The 22,082-nt window shown below is 32.8% G+C and overlaps 1 protein-coding gene across 2 annotated transcripts; it reads right to left on the bottom strand.

Annotated features, from left to right (window-relative positions):
• Positions 1–3,038: 3,038 nt before the first annotated feature.
• Positions 3,039–21,804, bottom strand: LOC111639579 (sodium- and chloride-dependent glycine transporter 1-like). 2 transcript variants are annotated; one of them, XM_023385476.1, is made up of 15 exons: positions 21,671–21,804; positions 12,084–12,288; positions 11,873–12,004; positions 10,167–10,310; positions 9,929–10,085; positions 9,657–9,789; positions 9,429–9,563; positions 9,251–9,354; positions 9,037–9,161; positions 7,750–7,862; positions 7,506–7,637; positions 7,327–7,426; positions 6,393–6,499; positions 5,791–5,958; positions 3,039–4,643 (listed from the first exon to the last, which is right to left on the bottom strand). In XM_023385476.1, exons 2-15 carry the CDS (start codon positions 12,268–12,270, stop codon positions 4,407–4,409), a joined length of 1,974 nt encoding a protein of 657 aa, XP_023241244.1. In that variant the 5' UTR covers positions 12,271–12,288; positions 21,671–21,804; the 3' UTR covers positions 3,039–4,406. The 2 variants fall into 2 exon arrangements, with proteins under 2 accessions (XP_023241244.1, XP_023241236.1); XM_023385468.1 differs by lacking the exon at positions 21,671–21,804 and adding an exon at positions 15,886–16,069.
• Positions 21,805–22,082: the final 278 nt, after the last annotated feature.

The following is a 22,082-nucleotide window of genomic DNA, read 5'->3' as shown; positions in this document are numbered from 1 at the left end:
GTGAAGATCATTAACTTTAAAATGATAAATACTGTTTTAAATGATAATTACTAGGTATACTATTTTGTAACACCCTGTATACACACAGAGGAGAATTGGGTGTATGCAGAATATTTAATGTATTTTATAATTAATTTAAATATAGTTATATTTAATTTAATATAATTACATTTTGAAATAGTTGTTGCATGATAGAATACATTAAACACAATAGTTTTAAAGCTATTCAATGTACAATTCAAGGAGGATGCCCGAATGCTTGAACATTTAGTAAGGTTTTTACGTTTAAAATTGCTATTTTTAAATTTAATTAACAAGGATACAATCGAACCTCTAAGAGCAGGATCATCGAGGACTCCCATGGGAAGCGGGGAGGTAAAGTGTACTCCTTTATGTATTTTCCTCTAATTAATTTAGAGGAAAATAGATAAAGGAGTCCACTATCTATCTATCCTTTAATTAATTTAAAAATTATTTTTTTTTATTGTAATTAAAGGCTCAAATAATAAATACTGTAACCTATTTTCTCGTTGGTTTCAGAAACAAGCCTCAAAAGCTATGCTAATGCCATCTGTTGATGAATAAATAAAATAAATGTAGTTATATATATCACTTATTTTACATGTAAATTTTTATTTAAATAGAATATAAAATTCATCAAAAATCATTTCAATAAGATTTAGAAAAATGTAAGTTCCGGAAAGTAGTATTAACATGATAAAATATTTATGCCTAATTTAATAAAGACACGCGCCATCTTGTTTTGTTTGGTCGAAACACCAGTAATTTTTTTAAATTATTAAATAAATATAAGCACATATTCCAAACTGCAAATTATGGAAATAGGTTATTCACGCGTTTGCATTATTTGCAATCATTTCTTCTATATTTACGCACGAAAATCACCAATAAATGATTCCGCCATCATCAGTAAATATCTCATTATTGAGGATAGCTCACCATTACGCAGTATTTTTAAATAATCAGTCTGTATTTTATGATATTTGAACTCAATATTTGTAACCCATAAACAAAAGGATGCACATGCAATGTTCGACACAGCCTTAGTTTTTGAGGATTCCTCAAAGATTTCAGTTTAAAATGTTGAGGATTCCTTAAAGGGGTCGAATAGGGACATCGAGAAGGGAACTAGGAATTTTCCCCCGGGCCCAGAGGAAACAGAGGCTCGTCTTTATCCCTATAATTAATGTACAGTCGACTCCCCTATAACACGATAGATACGTTTCGTTCTTTATGAATCCATTTTGTACGAGTCCTTGCCAATCACAGCCCGACACGTGTGCAGTTTACGGACTACGGCTGTTTGAAAGGTTTTCTTCCATAAAATTAATCGATTCCTAGACTAATTCGATTCAACATTTCCAAAATACGTATATTTTTTGGGAATAATCCGTATAAACTATGCTATAAATAAAAAATTGTAGGATTAGTTACCGAGTGTGCACCGTTCGACGTCGCCATTGCTTAAGCTTGTTTTCGTCGCGGAGCAGCGCACCAAACGGCGGGCGCGATTTCTGATAAGTTATTTTTCTGCGAAAACTTCGTTGAACTTTGGAGACATCATTAATATAAATAATTTTAATCGCCGTTGAATAAGAAATGTTTCTTTCACAAGAAATGTATAAAATCAGTGCTGTATTAGCCTTACGGTACCTAATTTACATACTGTACAGACGATAGTAAACTCAACTTACTCGCCTAAACTCTCCGTAGCGTGGCGCTGGACGGCGGAAAGTATATATATAATTATAATAAAGTTACAATAAATTAAGTTAATATATAATTATATATACAGTACCCAATTTATATACAATTTATATATAATACCGTACAGACGATAGTAAACTCAATTTCCCCGCCTAAACTCTCCGTAGCGTGGCGCTGGACGGCGGAAAGTAGTTCGGCTGCCCGATGACGTTTTACCGAATTATAGGAGTTTTTTTTTACCATGTTTGTACGGATACCGTCGCAATTTTTTCGCCGTCATATAGGAATCCGAACCCGTGTTATAGGGGAGTCTACTGTATTTTTTTTTAACTAACAAGAAATACAATCTGTACGACTGCTATTTATTAATAAACAAACATTCTACATATTTCATTTGTTCAACAGGGGCCTGCTTTGTGCAAGCTTTCGACGTCTCTGGAAGAAATCATACACCATTCTTTTGTTAGATTGTGATTGACGGATGGTTTAGTTGCTGGACAATGCTGGTAGAGAGTGAGAATATAAGAATTTTCCTTCGGCATAATAATACAGCATTTTTCAACCAAAATGGCCACCTCCATCAAGATACTCACTGCTACATCATTGTAAATCACAGCTAATAGATGACGATAAAAGCTATTTTTATTATTACAGATAGCGGTGGTTTGTGTCTCCGCCATTACAGGCGTGCCCTGCTATTTGTAAGCATTTGGGAACGACATTGAAAGAAAAAAATGGCGGCTCCCAGTATCGTTACAGAGGGATCTGTGATTTTAAAATACGCGTTTTAGGAGAGAAGTTAAAAGGAGGAGGATCTTAATTGTAAAATTTAACCATAAAATGAATTGTCTTGTAGATGGAGCATTCAATGTAACCATGAAAAAATTAGAATGCCGGCTAGCATCGCTAATTATAAAATTTGACAGCCATTTTAAAGATGTTTATAAAATGAAAATTTTTATTCTAGCTGTTAAAATGACAAAATTACTTTAAAATTAGCATAATTTTTTTTCAATGTAATTTTGCAAACAAACAGCACAAAAAATATTCTTAGTTTAAGATATCCGCATACAGAATTTGTCATTTATCAGATTTTATGACCACAATTACATCAGATATTAACATAAAAAAAACAACGCGTAGACATAGTCAAAAATCTAGATTGAACATCAGAAACATTGTATTTAATTAGAAAATATGCAAAAAGTTTATATGAAAATTGATATATACATATATTTCTATGATTTTTTTCAATCATATAGGCATACATTTATAAAATAGGACCTACACTAAAAAAAAAAAGTTAGAAATATGATTTTGTATTACAATATTTTATATCAGAACAATAACACATTAATATTAAAGGCTCCTGTTTATTTTTGCAAAATATAAATTAAAACTTCCTGTAGAAGCCAGAAATTTTTCTATGAAAATGTTATTACAAATGATACAAATTGCTTCTTATCCAGCAACGAATTAGGAATTAAAAATCCATCCTGGAGCTTATCACCTCGAAGCCCCGTTCATCAACAACTTTAGTACAGTACAAGAGATCTTCACGAATATGCAATGTGCATTTTCACAGGGCCCAACACTTAAAGGGACCGAGTCTCGCGCTTGGTTAATCCTCTGCATATTGAAAAGACCCAGATTTCATTCTTGCATGCATGTTGCTTAGGGTTCCATATAGAGCCATGGTGGTTTGCACAAAGATCTACCAGTAACTAACCTTTCAAGTGTTAATATACTTATCTAGATTACTAAAATGTCAAAAATTTTCAGCTAATTTCTTCAGTTAAAGAAAAATCTCTAACTTCTATAAATAATTTAGGAAGTTAGTACTAATTGTAAGCAAGAGCAAATACAGATTTACTGATTTCATATAAAAACAGAACATTTATAAATAATTACATTCAAGCATATTCTTTTGTCAGTTTGACTTCTTTAAAGATGTACAAAACACTTTAAAATTGTAAAAAAGATTTCCAGATTACAGAAATATGGCACAGTACACCGTTTCAATTGTCAGGAAATATATATAAAACACACATTAATTTACAGTACTAAAGAATTAAAATATAAATATATATAGAAGAAATTGTACTTTTAAATTATCTTAAAAACTACATTTTAAAGGATCAATTCTATAAACAAAATAAAATGGATTTCAAGTAACTATATTAAAAAATACTGAAAGTTCATGTAATTAAGGGCACTCGAAAAATCAGTGATGCCATTCTGCAAAATACAAAAATTGCCATTTGTTTTTTCTTACAAAACAAGCAAATTTACGTTAAAAACCCTTACAATTTTTTAAAGATCATCATTAAAATTTGTTTTTTGCTGTCCAGTCTTTGCAATAGGACTATATTTTATTTGCTCGCAACTTAGGAACATAATGGACGGCAAAATTAACCAGTTGTTTTATCACAGCAGCTTAAATTGTGCCTACTGATCAACTTTGCTATATTTGCTCTCGAAGCAAAGTTCTTTTTGCTTTTAATTTATATATATATATATATAAAGATTGGCAATTTTTGTTTACGTAGAATTTACGTTGCCAATCGACTATACTCCTCTTTGACGCAGTAACAGACACTAATGTTTAAGTGTTTAGCATCCGCCATCTTGGAATGAAATATACATATATTTAAAAAGTTTTTTAAATTAAAAAAAATTTAAAATCCTGTTTCATGTATATAGCTAGGGATATTAAGCCTTAATCCCTCGGATCCTTCGTCTGTTTTGGTATCGTCCGAGTTATCATCTGGATCGAATACATCAGGATCTGGATCATAATTGGGAAGAGTCAATGGAACTTGAGAATCTGTATGCTTGGGAACGTTGGTTTCCATTCTATGCATTTGAAGTTTAGGTCCCCATTCTGAAGTTGGCTTTGAAAGTATGGAAATCCTCTAAAAAATATAAAAAAAAGTATTTTAAAATTCCTAAAGATGAAGAATAAACAACTTAAAACTCCAAATTATCAAGCCACTTATATTTTTAATTATACAGTCGACCCCCTATAACACTATTGATTATTCCGTTTTATATGAATTCCATGTTGTACGAGTCACTTAGATTTTACAAATATGTGAACCGTTCACAGCCCGGCACACGTATTTGTAGAATCTAAGTGACTCGTACAACATGGAATTCATATAAAACAGAATAATCAACAGTGTTATAGGGGGTGTCGACTGTAATTAATCTTTAATACAAGTTAGGCATATTAATTAGAAAACAATACATTTGTGTTGAAGGCATTTTGTTCCCATTTAAATTAACTATAAAATTTCTCTAATCACCTTTGGACAACCAAACCTATCAAGACTGTGCCCCCTCCTGATGATGGATTAGAGAAGTGGTAATCTGGTTAATTTAGGTTTGTGTATTGCAGTAAATCAGACTTTTATTTAAGATAATTGTTTAAAAATATTTCTATCAATTTAGAAGAAGTTAAGCATTCATAACATGAATAACTTGGCATATCAACTTCATCCATAAATAAATATTAAGTCAAGCCAAACTGTTTTCCTTGGAGTAAAGAAAACTCTGATTTTTGGACTTGGATCATCATCATGAGCCAATAAAAAACTTATTTCTGAGAATGAATGAAGCTAAAAGAAAAAAAAGAATGCTTGTTTTTAACATTTTATTGCACTTTTTATATTGATAAATGCCAAGAAATAATTTGGCCATTAGCTTAACTAGATCCAATATTAGGAGGCCAAATTGGAATGCGCAAACTTATACTTATTCCTGTACCACTGAGGATATTGTGGATGTGTATATATATATATATATATATATATAATATCACATTTAAAATCTTTTTCCTGTGTTTATTTGATTTTATTTTATTTATGAAGTTAAAGGAAAGTACTAGGAGTTATGAAGATAAGGTAAGTGGAAGGACATAAGTAGAGGATGGCCCTCTGAATTTGTTCATTACTTTATCTGAAATTCAAAATGTTTATTATAGTACTTGTTTTTTTTTAATGTTAATTCATTGAAGTAAAGGAATTATTGTGTAAGAAATACTTTAAACAAATTCAATACCTTTAGAAGAGGTCCATCAGCTTGAGAGATTTTAATAATAGCAACAACAGGTATTGCGCTGACAGAAAAGAGGGAAATTGACCAACCAACTCCTGTAGCCCAATCTGGATAAACATAAGTACCATATTGTGTAGGCTTCATATCAATCCAACTGAATATCAAGATGAACTGTTGAAATAAAATTAATTTTTATTAATAAAGTTACATATAATTTATATAAAATATAGAAAAAACATTTTAATGAGAGGAATGAAAAGGAATTTGTTTCTTTTTTTGAATCATACATAAACAATTACTTAGTTTCAAAGAATCTTTTCATTTCTCCTATTCTTTCTTTCCAACCACATGAACCTATGGTTGGAAGGATGTGAGAAGACTCAATTTTATTTGTATTTAATTAAAAATAATACAAAACAATTTATTATATTATACTTTTTTTAATTTGTTGATCATTAAATTTCCATAAAATCAAATCTGTTTAAGTATTAAGCTTCTATTAACCAATATCAACAAGAAAATACAAAACTACATGATATTGATTATATGTTTAGTGCTTAGTAACAGGGGAAAAAAATTCTACCATTAAATCAAAGTGTACTTACTATAATCATTAATGGAACTAAGTATTTCCATATGAATCTCCAATATTGACGATGAAAGGGATAATGACCCAACATTATTCTTATATCATTCAAAAATCTGTCAACACCTATTTAAAAAATATAAATTAAAATGTTTAATATATTTCTATTAAATGCATGTTTCATTTCATAATCAGTTGCATGAAATCCCAAATTTTAATATTACTTAGAGATAGAAAATTTAAGATGCTAGCCCGATTGAAGGATCTAGGCGTGAATCTACACCATTTTATCACATTTTCATTGGTCCGGCACCATCCCTCATCACCCGCTCTCTCATTGCAGGCCTGGTTTAACTTGTGATGGCATGAAAAAGGTTCTCTTACAGCTCACAGGATAAAGTATTAAAAAACAAATTTTACAGTATGTATACATGTAGCATTATATGAATGTCCATGGACTAAGCATCACACATTCATATAGTCACAGATAAAAGTATTATCAGTAAATATTTTTGTATTTTATGTTCAGTAGAAGTTTAACCTTCAATACAACTGACTAACATATGTATGGGGATGAAGAATGATGCCTTGACTCTTACTGCATGATGAATTATAAGGATCTGTATCGAGTTCAGATAGACCACGGATGTCACGGCAGTAACATCTTAAAGCTGCAATCCAAATATCATTTTATATGATGGAAAAATCAATAAAATCAAATGTTAACAGTTGCAAATTACATGAAAATTAAATTCCTAATTATGTTATGTATTGAAAATATTTATTATTTTCTACTGGAATTGTTTGCTATTCAGAATCTAAAAAGAATTTCAATATCCTCTTTAAAATCTTTTCTATTATTTAATTTTTATAAAACTTATTAAAATTAATTTGTTTCTTTATGTTAAAGTAATGACTATGATAAATGATATGGGTAAAAAACTGTATATTACCATAAATCCAAGCAATAACTATTACTTCTGTTAAACCTATAATAAGGGCTGAGAAACTGGCACAATAATTATCCATTAATTGTAATATGTACATTCCACCCTAGGGGAGAAAAATATATATATTATTAAATAAAAATGTGTAAATTTGTATAAGATAAATGTATTCAATAAATTTATACCTCTGTGCATATTATTAAACCCATGAGATACATAACTATGCAAACCCCTGTCAGAACATACGGTTTGTTTCTTCGTAAAACATGTGGCCAAGTATCAACAATTGTTGTTACTACTGTTTCAATTATTGTAAACTGAAAAAAATTTTCAAATTAAAGATAGATTTTAAACATTCTTACATTAATTAACTTTAAATATGCTAATTTATAGAAGTGTATTAGACAACTTTGTAAAAAAGGCATTTACCTGTGTTCCTAGACCAAGTGTCATAAGCATAAAGAAGAAAAGAAAAGCCCATAATGGTGAAATTGGAAGTCTTGCAACAGCTTCAGGATAAGCAACAAATGCCAAACCTGCACCTGTAAATAAATAAAAATAGAAAATTATACTGTTAATCAATTTTATGTAATGGCTTGATGAGATGAGGGAGGACTTTGTGAACCCCTATTTAGGTGTTATTTTATCAATCAATTTAAGATTGCAATTATTATTATTATTTTCCTCTAAAGCTTTTCAATAGTCATGATTTCAGCACATTGTAACTTAAAACTCAAACATTGTGGCATACTTATGAGTGTTAATATGGGTGTCAGATCCCCCAGAGGAATAAAATTTAAACTTAAATAACCTAGAAAACTTGAATTTCTACCGTAAATTGTATTAAAATTGTAATAAGTGTTTATAAAATGTACTTTTAGAACATCCTGTAGATCACACACCCCCCAGAGCAAAATCTTAGTTATACCACTGCTCAAAACCATGGCTGAGCCAGGGAGGAAAAGAAATTTACATCGACCCCAAGTAAAATAAGGAATACTTATTGTTAAGCATTTTATAGCACAAAAGTGCTTCAGTAGTGATTAGTGCTTAAAGACATTGTGGGATGATGTTCTGGCCTGTGTGAATCTCGAGCACGGGGTATTCCCCTCTCGTCGGAGGAAAACTCACGAAGATTTCAAGACATTGTCAATCGTGTTTGGATTTCTCAAGAATGAGGCATTTCAAGAATGCTTCATTCTTGAAGGAATGAGGCATTTTCTTGGAGGAATGAGGCATTCTTGAAATGCCTTATTCCTCAAGAATGAAGGACTGCAGAATCCTCAAAACTCATTAAAATAGATGTTAATAAGTAAGAAACGAGAGAGGAAGACCAAGAACTTTGAGCACGGATTGAGTATTCTTGATACGAAGTGTACAGTACATTGCAGTGTAATCGTGTAGATTGAAGAACACTTGCTCCACTGCCTTATTTTTGGCTATTTATGGTCAGAGAATCACTTAGAAGTGTAAAAGCTAAGCCAAACCAAGATTTATTTTCATAAAATGGAAATAAAAAAGTAGTGTCTTTCAGGAGACTTAAAAGTGATGTATCTTGTGTACATCATTAGATTGAAATTCGTAAATTCGTTAAATATTTTATGAATTTAATGAATTATGGAGTAGTTCACGTGTTAATGGAGTAGTTAAATAGTAAATTTATATTTTGAATGTACTAAATAGTAAGTCCTATTATTAAAAAAATATATACCTTACCTTGTGATGCGACTTCATCCACAGGAACATCCAATTCATGAGCCATAAATCCAACAATACTGAATATCACGAAACCAGCAAAGAAACTGGTGGCACAATTACCAAAAGTAATAAAGAGAGTATCTCTATTTAAAGAACAAAGTTTAAAAAAAATTAATCGTCATTAGCTAATTGCATTTTCTTACGTACATTTTGTATAAGTAATTTAACTTACTTGTAACAGTTGTTATGAAATCTGTTATAACTAGCGAGTGTAATTAAACCACCCCAGCAGGGAGATAACGAAAAGAAGATTTGCATTGCAGCATCACCCCACACCTGAAAATAAATGTATTTATGTGAAATTTATAATATATATATATAATAGAAATTTTTAAAATAAATTTAAATACCCTAGCTTCTTTTAATCTGTCCCACTGAGGGGTAAGATAAAACATGACTCCATCGAAAGATCCTTCTAATGTAGCTCCTCGGATTAATAAAATCATGAGTACCACGTATGGGAACAATGCTGTAAAATACACAACCTAAAAAATAAAAAAAAAATTATGTAATTAATTAAAGCTACTTTTTGTTTATTTAAAGAAATTAATTAAATTTTTGTGGGTTTTATTGTCTACCTTTCCCATACTTTTAACCCCACGTAACAAGCAGAGAAACACGACTATCCAACATGCCAACAAAGTAAGTGCAAGCTGCCATTTCACAGCACCTAAATCGTGTAAACCTTCTGTCAGATCCAAGACGAAGTTACTAAAAACAGGAATATGCAATTATTGAAATTAATGTTAATTAATAAGTCTTTTTTTTTTTTAAAATAAATGTTTAAAGACATACTGTATAAACGAACGAATTCCTTTAGAAGATTATTAAAAATCAAACACATTCTTACTGAAAGTATTCATCGCTTGCCATTTTTGTATTAGCTGTAGAATTGAGCAGTTGATTCCACACTTCTGGAGACACTTCGTTTTGTGTGATGCATGTACCGTTTGATAAAATGGTGCCGTTATGAGCCGTGCAGTTTTTTGTATCAAATTTTCTGCATGCTTTAAAAAATTTTCGGGGATTTCAGTAAACCATAAAAAAAAAAAAAACACGTTACAAAATTTATACACAAGTATATTTACCGTTTGTGTTCCACCAATTGTCACACGAACTCCACGGTAGATGAGTAGTGAAGGACGAGAATAAATAGAAGAGTGCCCATGCCAAGATCATATTATAGTATATTCCTACTAAACTAGACATCAGGAACATGGCATATCCAACACCTGTAAGAATTAAAATAAGAGGGGGGTGAGATTAAACAACTAAGAATTTAATTGCTTGTTATTATATAAAGAAGTTCTTAAACGTGATTATGTGACATTTTCTTTTGATATAAAGGTGTAGTGAATTAAAAAAAAAAAAAAAAACAAACAATGTATGCTTAAGTGATTAAAAAGAAAAGAAAATTAGTTTTTGTATCTTCTCAGAAATGTCAATTGTCCTATTATTTTAGGATTATAGAGGTGCAGCTTGTTTACTTTCTTATCTGGCAGAAGTCCAATCATTTCTCTTCATTAATTACTAAAAAGGAATTATAAGCTTTACAAACACAAGCAAAGTACTTACGAAACAATCAACTAGAAACTTCAATTTGATTGAAAAAAAAAACACACAGAAAGAAACAGTTTCTATTTTCTAAATTACATACAATTATTTAGAATTATTTACAGGAAAAGAGGCATAGTAACACATTTAATATTTAAAACGTGTTGAAGATTTTAGAGCTTCTCGTATTTCTATAAATAACTTCTCAGTTACACTATTATAGACTATATTACATAATGTATTGTGTTTCTTAAACGATAATTCATTGGCAAAAGATGCACGAGTGGACGACAAATGGGCCAAAAAGGATCCACGAAAGATCACACGTTTGATTATTATTATTAAAAGAAATTAAAGGAATCTCTCTGTTTAAACTTTAGGCAAGACGAGTTTTCATTACAAAATAAACGTATTTTACAAGTTTTCCAGACATTTCTTTATAAAGGAAACCACACGTAACGAACCTATAGAAGAGAATGTCAATGTGACGTATATGTAGATTGATACCATCAATGCCATGTTCACAATAGGAAGGATATATTGTAATATAATAAAGACACGTTATGTCTGTATAAACAAAGGAATGTTATAGAATAATTTTCCTAAAAAATTTCGTAGAAAATATCCAGGTGTGTAGCCTTTCATAAAACAACAAAAATATATGAAATTTTCACAGAAAATTGCAATTGTTACAGAGACGAGAAGGGTTGAACAACTCTCTTCGATCATACAAGATGGCCTTTTATATTTGTTTATTGAAGCTAAATTAAAGAAAAATCGCAGAAAAATATATTAAACCATTATGATTTTCTGTGAAAATTGTTTATAACAATACGAAAGACAATTTTCATTAAATATATCGTTAGTTCTTTTCATTGTTTTCTTCCTATTGTACCTTAAGGGTTGGTGTTGATCTGTGGACAGATTTAGTTCTTTAGATAAAATTATTATTATAAAGCAAAACTTTTTGTAAGTTCTAGGGTGGACCAAAAGTCAGTTAACAGTGTTTTGGAAGAATTGGACAGCGATACAGATTTATACAGAGCAATTTGTGAAAGTGTCGAAGAGTCGCAACTTGTATACTGAATAAGAATAGTGTCACTCAACATTGTTTGCTAAGTTTAGTATTGGAATAAAAACAGCAATTTAATCATTACAGTGGTAAACTAATTTTTGATCCACCCTAAAATTTCTAAACAATAGACTGTCGACATAAAAAAAAAAATTCAACACCACTTACCTTGAAAGAGGGGAGATATCTTCCATATTGTAATTGGGCCTTCACTAGCATATTGTCCAAAAGATAATTCCAAGAGAAAGAGTGGAAGTCCAACAAATAACATCATAATACAATAAGGTATAAGGAAAGCTCCTAAAATGTATTATTATTATTATTTAAATTACAATTCCATTAAAAATAATAATAAGAATATTAAAAAAAAGGTAATTACCTCCTCCATTTCTATAACAGAGATAGGGAAATCTCCAAATATTACCAAGACCCACAGCGTAACTCAAACACGATAGAAGAAACTCCACACCACTCGACCAATTCCCTCTTTCTTTATTTTCGTCAACTTCTGCAGATTTGGTGATTACTAATTCAGGAACATCCATACCACTCGGAGGTGCGGGCATTGCTACTGATCGATTTTCCTGAAAGAAATCAATCGATCGATCGATCAATCAATCAATCACTAAAATAAAATTTCGGTACGAGGCATCACTTTTTCCTCAGTTATTAATCCGTTATAAACTCGAGGAAAGAAAAAGATTCTGCTGTAATATTGTAGTGTTATTGCATCACGATTTTTCTAGGCTACTTCACTTATAAAGAAACCTGTTATTAATTTATTATTATGTGTAATAACTTGGATATCCACATTAAAATTTTCTACAGAATTTATTTAGGTAATGAAAAAATAAAGTAGGTAAATTGATTTGTTTCAAGACGTAATTGTCGTTTATTTATGTCAAGATTTTTTTCGACAATTCTCTTAAAAATTAATAATCAATCAATGCGAAGGACTGAAACTGATACACATTTTCTTAGGAAATGTTTCATAACACGTGATAAAATATTAAAAAGTAATAATTATTACATAAGAATTGCATTATACGGTATTCAACGGGCAATACACTTATTTCACCAATGGCTCATTATAAACTTTATAGGGCCCGGGCGAATTTCAATTACTGGGGCCCCTTGCGTACGGTATTAATTTCAGATCAGAGGGGAATATTTTGGGGGTAATAAATAATAATTTGAGGCACTATTGGTAGGAGCCTCCCCCCCAGTATAATGCGCCATTGTATTTCACTTTGTTTCGAAACTTAAACACCGCATAAATTATATTAAAAAATACATAAATTTTAAATTTGAAAGAACCAATCGAGTCCGTTCTTCGTTTCTTAAAAGTAATCCGATTGGATATACTCGAGATGTCAATTACGTACGGAAAAAGAAATTCGTCCGTTATTAAACCGAAAATAACGAATTATTTTATTCAATTTTTTGAATTTAAAAGTAAAAAAAAAAAAAATATATATCGAATTTAATCGGTAAAATCCGTAATAAAATAAATATAAATAAAATCTATCCATATGTTAATCATAAAACCATAAAGATTTATAACCCGATAAGTACACTACACAGACAATTTATACTGTAATGTTAATTAAAAAGTATTTTAATGTGCCGATGCATGTACCGTTTGATAAAATGGTGCCGTTATGAGCCGTGCAGTTTTTTGTATCAAATTTTCTGCATGCTTTAAAAAATTTTCGGGGATTTCAGTAAACCATAAAAAAAAAAAANCTATTTCAGGGTAAAAAAAATATAGCGGTTTGCCTTTTTAAGCAATACAATTCCCTATTTTTGAATACAGTAAAACCCGTTCAAAGCGGAAACCTGCCAAACCGGTACGGCGCGAGTCCCTCTTAAGCAGGTTTCACTGTATTTCTTATAAATAGTTAATTACAGCGTCGTTTTTTCCCCGGGTATTTTACGTACAGGGTGGGCCAAAAATCAGTTAACCGCGCTTTTCGGTTGCATTTAAGAAAAAAAAAAACAAACTGTAAATCGAAGTAACCCCGATATAACGAACAATTTCGCTGTAAGTAGAGACTCAAACGATGAACGAACACCCGATACATTGAACCTATCGTTCAGGGTGGCCTAAAAGTCAGTTAACCATTGTAAAGGCTCTAAATTACGTTTCCTTCCAATACTTCTAAGCAATTCTCTGACGACAAAGCATTCGAACACAGTGATAGTTTGAAGTCTTTATCCTGGTTAACCGACTTTTAGGCCACCCTGTGGCCTTAGACTCTCGATATAGCGATTCCGGAGAGGACCGAGTTTTAAGATCGTTTACTGCATCGGGAGTTCGCCGTACGAAATACAGAAAAGCAAGGGGGGCCGGGCCAACAATGAAAATCGTCGTTCGCTATAACGGGGTGGGCGCTACATCGGGGTTCCATTGTATATACTCTACGAGTAAAGATCGCATTAATTTACCAATTACAACCGCTGATCGAACCCGCAACCGCGCTTACGTGTCGCGGTTAACTGACTTTCGGGCCACCCCTTAATTAGGAATTTGATTATTTAATTAAAAGGAGAGAGAGAGGTAGATTAATATTGTAGATTTATAGAAGTAAAATAAGTGACTTTTGTTTTAATTTGTTCTCGTTCAGTCCGCATTAAAAGAGGAGAACAGTCACGAGAAGAAATAAAATATGGGGTCAAGGCCACATAAAACCCATCCACAGACGACTTACTTCCTGTCTGAGGTTATCAAGTTGAAAGGAAAACATTAAAACTCCTTTTATTAGAATTAATAGTTTGCTCCCCCCCCTTTTTTTTTTCTTTCTTCTTTTTCTTTTTCCTTGCCGATAATACACACCAGAAAATAATTCTTCTGCAAATTAATATCGATTTATTTCACTCGATACTTTATTAATTAGCATCGATAAGCTTCGATATAACGCCTCAATAAATCGAGTGTTACGCTATTCAGAAGTATTTCGAACAATAAGGGATAGTTTGCAGCGTTATACCCAAGCGTTTTCTATTTAATATAATTTGTCCGTTCGTCCGTGTTCGCCGGCGCTTTAAAAGGGTGACACTATATCGAGATTAGACTACATTTTAAATATAAACCCTGGCCTTTAAAAATCACGTGCCAATAAAGGAAAGGAAAGGAAAAACCCCCCGTGACACAGAAAAAAACGCGTATGCTCCAGTTGGGACCGAACCCACTCCTTCCGTAACACTTCAGAAACTTAGTTAACAATTATTTCTAGAATGAATTTAAATATCCTGTAAGAAATTAGGATATAAATGTGTGTCTTACTTTAAATAAATCCAGCGTATGGTAGAAGAATGTAGAGTAAGTCCACCCCCTCTCCCTTCTAAACTATTGGTTTATTACGCATATATTAAAAGGTCCCCTCCTGTAATGGGTCATCCGTTACGTTTACAGTTTAAGGGAGGAGGGGGGGATTGCGAAATGTACGTCATTGTACACAATGGAGAGGCGAGGGGTCGAGGAATCGGTTGCCAGAGGATGAACTACTACACACACAGTTAAAAAGGGAGGGGTTCGATTAAAGTGCATCATACCCTAAAGGTAGGGAGGGGTCAAAAGGATTCGTAGGTAAGGTAAATGAGATATGGTAACGCAACACGAGGGATGGGGTACCACAAGGGAGGACTTTACAGGAAACTAGTTCCTGTTTAAGTGTTACACAGGTGAAGAAAACCCGGAAAAAACTCTACGTTGGTCAGGTGTTGGATGCTTTTATCCACTAGGAGGGTCAAGTGTCTTAAAAAGCGTAGACGTAATTTTACTTACATCTAACTCATTAATAAAGGTATACACAGACAACACCTCGATATAACGCAATTCTAAATATACTGGAACGGTTCCTCCCTCGTACAATACGGAATTTTAAAACCCGATTTTGTGGACCAACCACGAACTAGGGGATTATATATATATATAGTANCTGTGGAAGAGATAGAAACGATACAGAAGATGAAAATAAACTCTGCACGCGACTAGAAAACGGGAGGAGGAGGAGGAGATGAAACAGGAGAAAGTAATTCCATTTTAGGATTCAGAAATAACCTCGGGAGGGATTCTATAACAAAAACGAAGAGGAGAAAGATTCTTTTTCAAGTTTTAAAGTAAATTATTTCTCCTCTATAAATTTAAAATTAAATTAAAATTAAATTAAATGACTTACTTTCTGCTGCATTAGGAGCATCCACTGCTTTTTCATGGACATGATTAAATCCGTCGTTCTAAGTAAAGGCGGGTGTGAAGAGAGACAAACCCACACCACACTCCACCAGAATAGTAAAACGGATCAGTCAATGAGTGACGAAGCTATCTAGCCGATTTTATACTCGCAGTTTCCACCAATAAGAATAGATTTAACATGGAGCAAGCGCGATGGGAGCAGCGGGAAAGACGGGTCTACTGGAGGTCACCGTCTTTCCACATTCTCGCCGTTCTTAAAGCGGGACTAGCTGGCGCCACGTGGCCATTTATTGTTTACAAACAGCCTTTTTTTTTCTGGTTAAACCAGGCAAAAAATATTACATTGTTTCTTTACTATAAAGAAGCTCGGGGGGAGAATATTTAGATTTAATTTTAAAAAATATTTTAAAGTGTTTCCTAACAATTTCATCCTTAGAAAAAAATACCGAAAAAGTTGATGAGTAGGTTATTAGAGAGATAAAAATAATTATTTTCTTAGCAGAAAAATCTTCCAGTTTTCCCCAACACCGGGCAAGGAGCCAAGTAAATCATAAATATAGAGCAAAAAAATAAAAAAGAAAGAAGAAGGGTATGAGTATGCTTTCAACCTTTAAGAATTCATTCTATTCTGGTCTAGAGGGGCGCAAAATTTCTAGAAAAATTCACCAAAATTTCTCTAGAAAATATAACGATTTTAATACTACAAAATGGAGTCATCCTCAATTAGATTTTGCAACAAGAGAAATAAAACAAATGGCAGATGGTAAATTAGATAACAAGAAGGGGAGGAAGTAAAGTAAAGTGTAGTGTATATATATATATATATATATAATTTTACTTCTATTGTCTTTGTTTTACAGAAGGGAGGATTGTTCCAGACATTCGATGCTAGTAGGTTGCCAATTGATTTCACTAGAAGTCATAGCTCTGCCAATAAATAGTAACAGTGTTTTATTTTGGTTATACACCTGTACTTGTTAAATTCGGCCAACGTTTGCATATAGTTTATACGCTAATTTAACAGAAAAATGCCCACTAAAATTAGAATAGAAAATACTTTTATAGATAAATTAAGCAGGAAAAGAAAATAATACAACTTTTTGTATGTAAGCACGTAAAATAAATGTAGTATATAACATTTTGTTGCTTGCTCTGTGTTAATAGGGGTTTTTTTTAATGTTTTTATAAAGGATTTTAGGGAAAGTCTGCAAGTAGGGATAAAGTTAGGAAGGCATTTTATCTGCAAATGCCAGGGTTTTTTCGCTTGTGAGAGGGGGAAAAATGCTAGTGTTTGACGTTCGTGAGGGGAAAATGCCAGGGCTTTGAAGTAATATAATACTATGAATATATTCTATAAATTAAATCCTCGAAACACTTAAAAGACCCTCATACAATATACTTAAAACACGATTAAAATAACAATCGACGACTTTAATTTTTCACTAAATTCTTTCATAAAGAGAATTAAGCCATTGTTAATAAATAATAATAATAATAATAACAATAATAGAGAAAAAAGGTACCATTTATATACCCAAATTCGGTTCATAAAATTGGCAATCCCGAAATATTCTGTTCAGTTTCGAGGATGTTGCGTGTGTAAATTCAACATCCCCGTGTTTCAGGTTCAGGTGGAACGAACTTTATATAAGATACTTCTATAAAAATTGCATCACTTTTACTATATTATTACAACAATTGTTAATAAATTAAATATTTCAAATCTTGCAACACGAATTATAACAAACAGCGGGTTACAACATAATAATCTAACGAAGAATCTTGTATTATTCACTCCATACCCTTCCTATAAATTTACACACAGTATACGAGCATTTGTGTTAAGAATGAAATCGTGTGGCCCTGAAGAGTCCGAGTTCGATTTCCATTAAGTTGAGATGCTCCCATCCTTCTCGAAGACCCGAAAAAAAGGAACTTTATCGTATTCAACCGAGCAAAATATTTATTATTTTTTAAAAAAAAAGGACAAATTGGCCTTAAAAATATTAATAAAACTTCCCGCTTCGTCTATTTTCAAGGCCAAACTAGAAAAAATAATGATATTTGACACCGAAAACAATACGTAGTTTCATATTCTCGGCTAAGAAATCGAACTCTGAACCAAATTATAAATGAAAAACAATCAGGGATCGATTGTGTTTTCCGTGTTGCAAAGTATAAAAATTCTCTACCAATTAACGAAGCTTTAAAAAAAATAAAAAAACACGAGAAAACGGCGCGTGCGAGAAACACTGTGACGAAACACGAAAATATTTATTTAAAAATACTCCGAGTGACTTTCATGACGTGGTTTTTAACTAACCAAATTCTTGGCATATTCTATATTTAGATTCATTTATCATTTCGTTCACGTAATCGGAGGAAGTTTAGGAAATAAAGTAAAGAAACACCCGAAAACTGAATGACGAATTTCGTCATTTTAATAGTTAAATTGAGGAGGGAGAGGAGGGGGAAGAGGGAGAGGAGGGAGATGAGGAGGAGGAGGGTTTATAATTGATTTGAATTTCGATACGAAAAACGTATCTAAATTTAACGCTTAATTCAATTCTCAGTCACGTTCGCGTGTTGAACTTCGATTTAAGAGAGACACGAGCATAACCTATTAATCTACGCTAAATCGAAGGGACGTTAAGACGAGGTGAATTAATACGCATCGCGAGACACTCCCTCCCTCCCCCGGTAGACTTATCACGTGATAAGAGGGGAGGAAATGGCTGTAGTACGTAACGCTTCCCACACCCAAAAATTCCAACCCGGGTCTTATGAAAGAGAAATTGTGTGAGATGTCACAAGCTCATTGACCATGTAAGATATCTCGTTACGTAACATAAGTTACGCGATGTAGGTTACGTATCGCAGAACGGAAAGGTTAATAATATATGAAAGAACGAACGGTGAGGGGGGTGGAGATGATAGAAACGGTTTAAACACCCGTAAATCTTTTTTGGAAAGACAACACGTCGTCGGTAACATCGAAATTAGAAACAACAAAAACAGTGCTTAAATAATTTTTGGCTCCTTACAGTAACGGCATTTATAACAGAGAGAGAGAGAGAGGAATACAAGCGCGTGGGGGGGATGATTAAAACGTAACATATGTGCCCGTATTCGCGATAAATTAGTCCTTCAGATATACGTTTTTCGAAATTAGTAAGCGCCGGAAGAGGAAGTTTAAGCCCTCGCGTATAATTTCCCGTTAAAATTAGGGGTGGAGAGAATGGGAAAGACCTCTTCCTGTGTCTGTGGAAGAGATAGAAACGATACAGAAGATGAAAATAAACTCTGCACGCGACTAGAAAACGGGAGGAGGAGGAGGAGATGAAACAGGAGAAAGTAATTCCATTTTAGGATTCAGAAATAACCTCGGGAGGGATTCTATAACAAAAACGAAGAGGAGAAAGATTCTTTTTCAAGTTTTAAAGTAAATTATTTCTCCTCTATAAATTTAAAATTAAATTAAAATTAAATTAAATGACTTACTTTCTGCTGCATTAGGAGCATCCACTGCTTTTTCATGGACATGATTAAATCCGTCGTTCTAAGTAAAGGCGGGTGTGAAGAGAGACAAACCCACACCACACTCCACCAGAATAGTAAAACGGATCAGTCAATGAGTGACGAAGCTATCTAGCCGATTTTATACTCGCAGTTTCCACCAATAAGAATAGATTTAACATGGAGCAAGCGCGATGGGAGCAGCGGGAAAGACGGGTCTACTGGAGGTCACCGTCTTTCCACATTCTCGCCGTTCTTAAAGCGGGACTAGCTGGCGCCACGTGGCCATTTATTGTTTACAAACAGCCTTTTTTTTTCTGGTTAAACCAGGCAAAAAATTGGCGGCATCTCCGAANTTTTTTTTTTTTTTATTTTATCAAATAAAAGTAGGAAAAATTCCTGGAGAATGTGGAATGCCCACTTTAAAGATATTTAAGAACAAATGAGGTATTTAGGGTGAAGTTACGTGTATAATTCACTTAGTTTCTTTTAATTAAATAATGTTATCTAATCGCTTTAATGAAAATGTCTTATTGGTTGTTTAGTGGCATACATAACTCATGCCAAGAAGCAACGACGCATTAAGCACTGGCATCAAAGTTCTACTTTTGGCACGTTGAAGTTGTCCAACTGTCCGCATCTACTTGATATTTTGGGAATGATGTTACTACAATCATCTCTTGCATCATTTTCTTCATTAATTTTATGGAAAATTTAATTAAAAATTAAAAATCTAATCGATCATCGATTTGAGCTGAAGTTCTAAACCATTAATTTACTAGTTTCTTCTTGTTAACACCATTATTTCTTTTCTGGTATTGAATGTATGTTGTTTAATATTAATTAAATTTAAAGAATCGATGTTGCAAGCTGTTCTTTCATCCATTTTTACGATGACAATTCTTGTTAACTAGCGAACGGATGCTGTACCAGTCAACCCCCCCTACTTACTTTCTGCTGCATTAGGAGCATCCACTGCTTTTTCATGGACATGATTAAATCCGTCGTTCTAAGTAAAGGCGGGTGTGAAGAGAGACAAACCCACACCACACTCCACCAGAATAGTAAAACGGATCAGTCAATGAGTGACGAAGCTATCTAGCCGATTTTATACTCGCAGTTTCCACCAATAAGAATAGATTTAACATGGAGCAAGCGCGATGGGAGCAGCGGGAAAGACGGGTCTACTGGAGGTCACCGTCTTTCCACATTCTCGCCGTTCTTAAAGCGGGACTAGCTGGCGCCACGTGGCCATTTATTGTTTACAAACAGCCTTTTTTTTTCTGGTTAAACCAGGCAAAAAATTGGCGGCATCTCCGAACTTCGGCTACCACAAGATGAAGGACGAAGTTTTGCTCCCCCCTCCCTCCCTTCTCCTCCTCCTCCTTTTCTTCTTTTGCTACGAGGAATTTAACTGGTTCATTGATTTAAATTACCGAAATTTGATGAGATTCACCTTAAAAATAATCCGAAGAAATTAAATTTCTCACTCCCCCCTTCATATTTTTATTTTTTCTAAAAAAATGTCAAGCTAATTGGAGAAGTGACTCAGGGATAAATTCATTTATCTAGTTCACGTCTCTTAGTTTTATAAAAATATCAAATTAATAACTCGTTTCTACTACGTTAAATTCTAGTATCGGTGCTTGTTTAATTGTAATAAAATGTATTTTTAACTTTTATTGAAGAGGAAATATTCTATAAGCCTTTTTTTATCATACACATTAAACTGTTACGTAATCTAAAAAATTAATAATAATCAATTTATAAGGCAGAATTACGCGAGGAAAACGGCTCCAAAGCCTGAAATAACCCCCCAAAAAACAATATAAAGTAAAGAGACAAAAAAGGGGTAAATACTTTACATTATTTTGATGTTTTAAGTACACTTATACATACAAACATCCACGTATAACGTTTTTAACCCATACTTTTGACATTTTAAGCCCATAAAAGCCCACAAACATTTCAACCCATTTAAATCGTTATTTCGATCCCTCCATTATCATTAATGGGAACAATTCAACGTAAGAATCGATTTCCTCCAACAAAACAAGAGAAAACACACGCCTAATTCCTAAATGTATCTAGCATTGAATATACCGGGGATAGAGAGAGTTTACGACAGACACCGAATAGAATTAATCGAGTGCGACATTAAAGAGTAGAAGGGTGGTATTGCGAGGCCTATCGGGGCATCGAGAGACGAACCATATATGGCCAGACGCCATACCAGAAAAGATACAACATACCTAGGTCTAGTTTAAGGCCTAAGGCTAATTTCTCGATGGGTTTAACATCATAACGTCCTTGCTTCTAGCTTCTGAACTGGACAACCTCCCCCCAAGGCACTCGATGACGTATTAAAAATCGCTGCTGCGCTAATCTAAATGCGATCGGATCATTTTTTATGCAAATTTATTTATTTATGTATTTTAATTTGTAATTATGTACGCGTTACATTTATACCCAAATTTTATTAAAATATTATCGACGTAATTTAACGAGTGCAAAAATCATAAATAATGATATTTATAAAGCGATTTATGGTAATATAAACTCTCCCCCCCCCACATTCCTTTGTCTTACTTTCTGGTGTATTATCTACTGTAAATAACCCCAGACGATTTATAATTAATCCCAATTATCCTTTAACGAAAGGAT

This window comes from Centruroides sculpturatus, unplaced genomic scaffold (assembly GCF_000671375.1).
Source record: "Centruroides sculpturatus isolate CEXI.00-Female unplaced genomic scaffold, Cexi_2.0 scaffold212, whole genome shotgun sequence".
Classification (NCBI taxonomy): domain Eukaryota; kingdom Metazoa; phylum Arthropoda; class Arachnida; order Scorpiones; family Buthidae; genus Centruroides; species Centruroides sculpturatus.
Note: the sequence above shows the minus strand (reverse complement) of the source record. Positions and strands in the feature narration are given on the sequence as shown.

What these genes read in the sequence shown, in the direction of transcription:
- LOC111639579 (XM_023385468.1), bottom strand. Translation starts at nt 15,927, where the DNA reads ATGTCCATGAAAAAGCAGTGGATGCTCCTAATGCAGCAGAAA. An exon ending in CACTTGGTCTAGGAACACAG is followed by an intron (nt 7,638 to 7,749) that starts GTAAATGCCTTT and finishes AATTTTTTTCAG; the next exon opens with TTTACAATAATTGAAACAGT. An exon ending in AGTTATTGCTTGGATTTATG is followed by an intron (nt 6,500 to 7,326) that starts GTAATATACAGT and finishes TTTTTTAAATAG; the next exon opens with GTGTTGACAGATTTTTGAAT.